The sequence below is a fragment of the Theobroma umbraticum genome, unplaced genomic scaffold, assembly GCF_002168275.2.
Source record: "Theobroma umbraticum cultivar Fairchild unplaced genomic scaffold, ASM216827v3 scaffold_50.0, whole genome shotgun sequence".
In the NCBI taxonomy this organism is placed as follows: Eukaryota; Viridiplantae; Streptophyta; class Magnoliopsida; order Malvales; family Malvaceae; genus Theobroma; species Theobroma umbraticum.
Window position 1 is genome coordinate 3,574,338 of NW_018397261.1, and position 3,024 is coordinate 3,577,361.

The 3,024-nt window shown below is 35.8% G+C and overlaps 1 protein-coding gene across 1 annotated transcript; it reads left to right on the forward strand.

Moving 5' to 3' along the window:
- The first annotated feature begins 6 nt into the window (after nucleotides 1–6).
- On the forward strand, nucleotides 7–1,713 carry LOC110417893 (epi-neemfruitin B synthase L1AT-like). The gene has a single exon (XM_021430483.2). It carries the CDS (start codon nucleotides 125–127, stop codon nucleotides 1,448–1,450), a length of 1,326 nt encoding a protein of 441 aa, XP_021286158.1. The 5' UTR covers nucleotides 7–124; the 3' UTR covers nucleotides 1,451–1,713.
- Nucleotides 1,714–3,024: the final 1,311 nt, after the last annotated feature.

Genomic DNA, 3,024 nt, shown 5'->3' on the forward strand with positions numbered 1-3,024 from the left:
TTTTAATTTTTACTATATTATATTATTTATTTTTATTTTTGGTTTTTTTTTTAAGAAATAGGTGTCTACAAAGCCGCATCAATATAACCGGACGTTCTATAAGCCATTGAGCGGCTAGAGATCTATGAGTTCATCGAATTGTAATAAGGAGATGAAAGTTCAGATTATCTCTAGAGAAACCATTAAGCCGTCTTCTCCAACTCCGCACCACCTACGAACACATAGGCTCTCTCTTTTTGATCAGCTAGCGCCTCCTCTTTACATCCCAATTCTTCTTTTCTACTCAGCTACTAGTGAAACCAATCCTAGCAAAAAGTCTGATCTCCTCAAGGATTCCCTCTCCAAAATATTAACTCACTTCTACCCATTTGCAGGACGAATCAAGGAAGGTTGCACTATCGACTGTAATGATCATGGTGCCGCCTATGTTGAAGCTCAGGTAGACTCTGACATGTTCCTGCTCCTTAAAGAACCGGGGATTGATCTGCTGCTACAGCTACTCCCTTGCGATCCACTGGAAAAGTTACCTGAACCAAGTGCTCAGGTTATCCTAGCTGTTCAGGTCAATTACTTTGCTTGTGGTGGCATGGCAATCTGTGTCTGTGTTAGGCATGTGGTAGCTGATGCATCAGCCGCTGCCGCCTTTGTTAAAAGCTGGGCTGCAGTAGCTAGTGGCGTCGATATAGTACTCGATGCTGTGATTTATGACTGCACATCTCTCTTTCCTCCACAAGATTTATCAGGCTTATGGAAGACCATTGAAAAGAGTCGGAATGTGCTGCTAGCGGAAGTTGTGACAAAGAGGTTCATTTTTGATGGCTCTAAGATAGCCGCTTTAAGAAATGAAATTGGCAATGGGCTGAGTCTGTATCGTCCAACACGTGTTGAGGCTCTGTCCTCGCTCATTTGGAACGCCATAATAGCCGGTCACACAGAAGAGGGCGAAATAGTTCCCATGCATGTGGCGACAACTGCTATGAATCTGCGAAAGAGAATGAATCCGCCATTGCCGCAACTGTGTATGGGAAACATCTACCATATAACCATGGCGAATTTATCCATGGCAAAAACCAAGAGCCTCAGCAGTTTAGCGGAAAAAATCCACGAATCAATATTGAAGATCGACGATAAGTTTGTTAGGCAGTATTTTGGAAGTGGTGCACACTTGAATGTGGTGAAAAACATGGCTGCAGAAGTTGGAAAGAGTTCAAAAGCAGGGCTGTTTAACTTCAGTAGTTGGTGCAGATTTCCATTTTATGAAACTGATTTTGGATGGGGAAAGCCTGTTTGGTTTGCAACTGCCCTGAGGCTTAACAAGCTTGCCATTTTCTTGGATACCAGAGATGGTAAGGGCATTGAAGCATGGATAGGATTGACAAAGGAAGAAATGACAAAGCTTGAACAAGACCCTGGAATTCTTGCTTATGCTTCTATCAATCCAAGCATATGAGGGTTCAGCTACTCATATAAACTTGGAAAAAAAAGATCACTGCATCAAAGTTCTCTTTCTTGAATCTTTGAAAGAGGCTCCAAAAGTGCTTTCGTATTTCTTGTAAATTACTCTTGCTTATTTTCTCAACATCCGTGATTAGCAACTTGTAGTTGAAGGGTATCTAGCTGGTAAGTGCCAGAGATATGTATTGCAAGTCATCTAGCCTGTACAATTCCAAGTAATTCAGTCTTGAATAAAGAAATGATGCTCTTTTCCTGTTACTCAAACTTCAGATAGATAAACTCAATATTTTGTCAAGAACCGTATTCTTGAATCCCAGATTTCCCCTTTCTATAAGAATAAACATCTTCTATCCCTATTTGATGTCTCCATTTATAATCAAAAAGTTAAGTGAAAAAAATCTTCTTTTGCAAAATTAACGGCAACATATTTTAAACTCAAATAAATGACATTAATGAATAAATGATGCTAGACAATTGATATAATGATGTGAAAAGAGCATCAATAGAGGTACCAAATGGGGTAGAAGATTTTTATTCTTGTTGTGAAAGTGTACCAGATAGACACTATTTTCTAATCTTTGCATAATCATATTTTTCCGAAATTTGGGACTATGTTAATAGAGCACTTATCACATTATTGTAACAGCTGTTTCTGATTAGAGACTTAGCAACAATTACATAAATATTATATCACTTCAACCGTGTGTAATAACATTTTTTATAAAGTTTAATTTAAAAGGAAAAGAAACAGGGACTGATATTCTTGAAAAAACCACCAATATATTGATGGATATATAGGAACAATGCTTAGTAATATCGAAGAACTTGTCCTTAATAACAGTACCATCGTGTTTGCTCATTGTTTCTATTACAAATTAAAATATATTGATTCCTAAGTTCAAAAGCATGTATGAGTGGCACTTAGCCTTTTTAGGTTGGATTTGGAATTTTGTTTCTATGGGTTTTGAGATTTTTTTTTTTATTTTAAGCTTTTTAGATTGGATTTTTCCGATTGAAAATTTGGGCTGCGTTATAGGTGGTTTGATCTATCTTATTTTGTCTTTATTCTTTCATTTAAATCTATGTTAAAAACTTGGAATTTCATGTGTTGTTTCATGTTTTTAATATATTTCTATTTAAAATTTATATTTAAAATTAAATAATGGTACATAATTAAAAATATCAATTTCTTTTTGAAAAAAAATGCCTTGATATTACCAACAATATCAATCAAATTTTTATAAAAATTTTTAAAATGATACATAGAATTACAATAATCTCATCTTTTTATACACTTGTGTAAACTTAATTGTAAAATATTATTATCAATCAGTCCTTTTAAATTTAATGTTAATTCTATGTAGGTGCGGAACCGCTTTAGAGTAGGAAAAGAGGAATGAGGAAAATGGCAGGCTTTTCTGCTGATGCGACTGGAGTCTCTTTCCTAAGACGATTGAGTGCCCGCCACTTTTAAGCGAAGGGAAAAGATTTGTTTTGTTTTTTGGTTAGGTGGTATTTTATATATTATGTTTCTCTCGCAAGTCAAGAGGACTTTTCATTGCATAAACG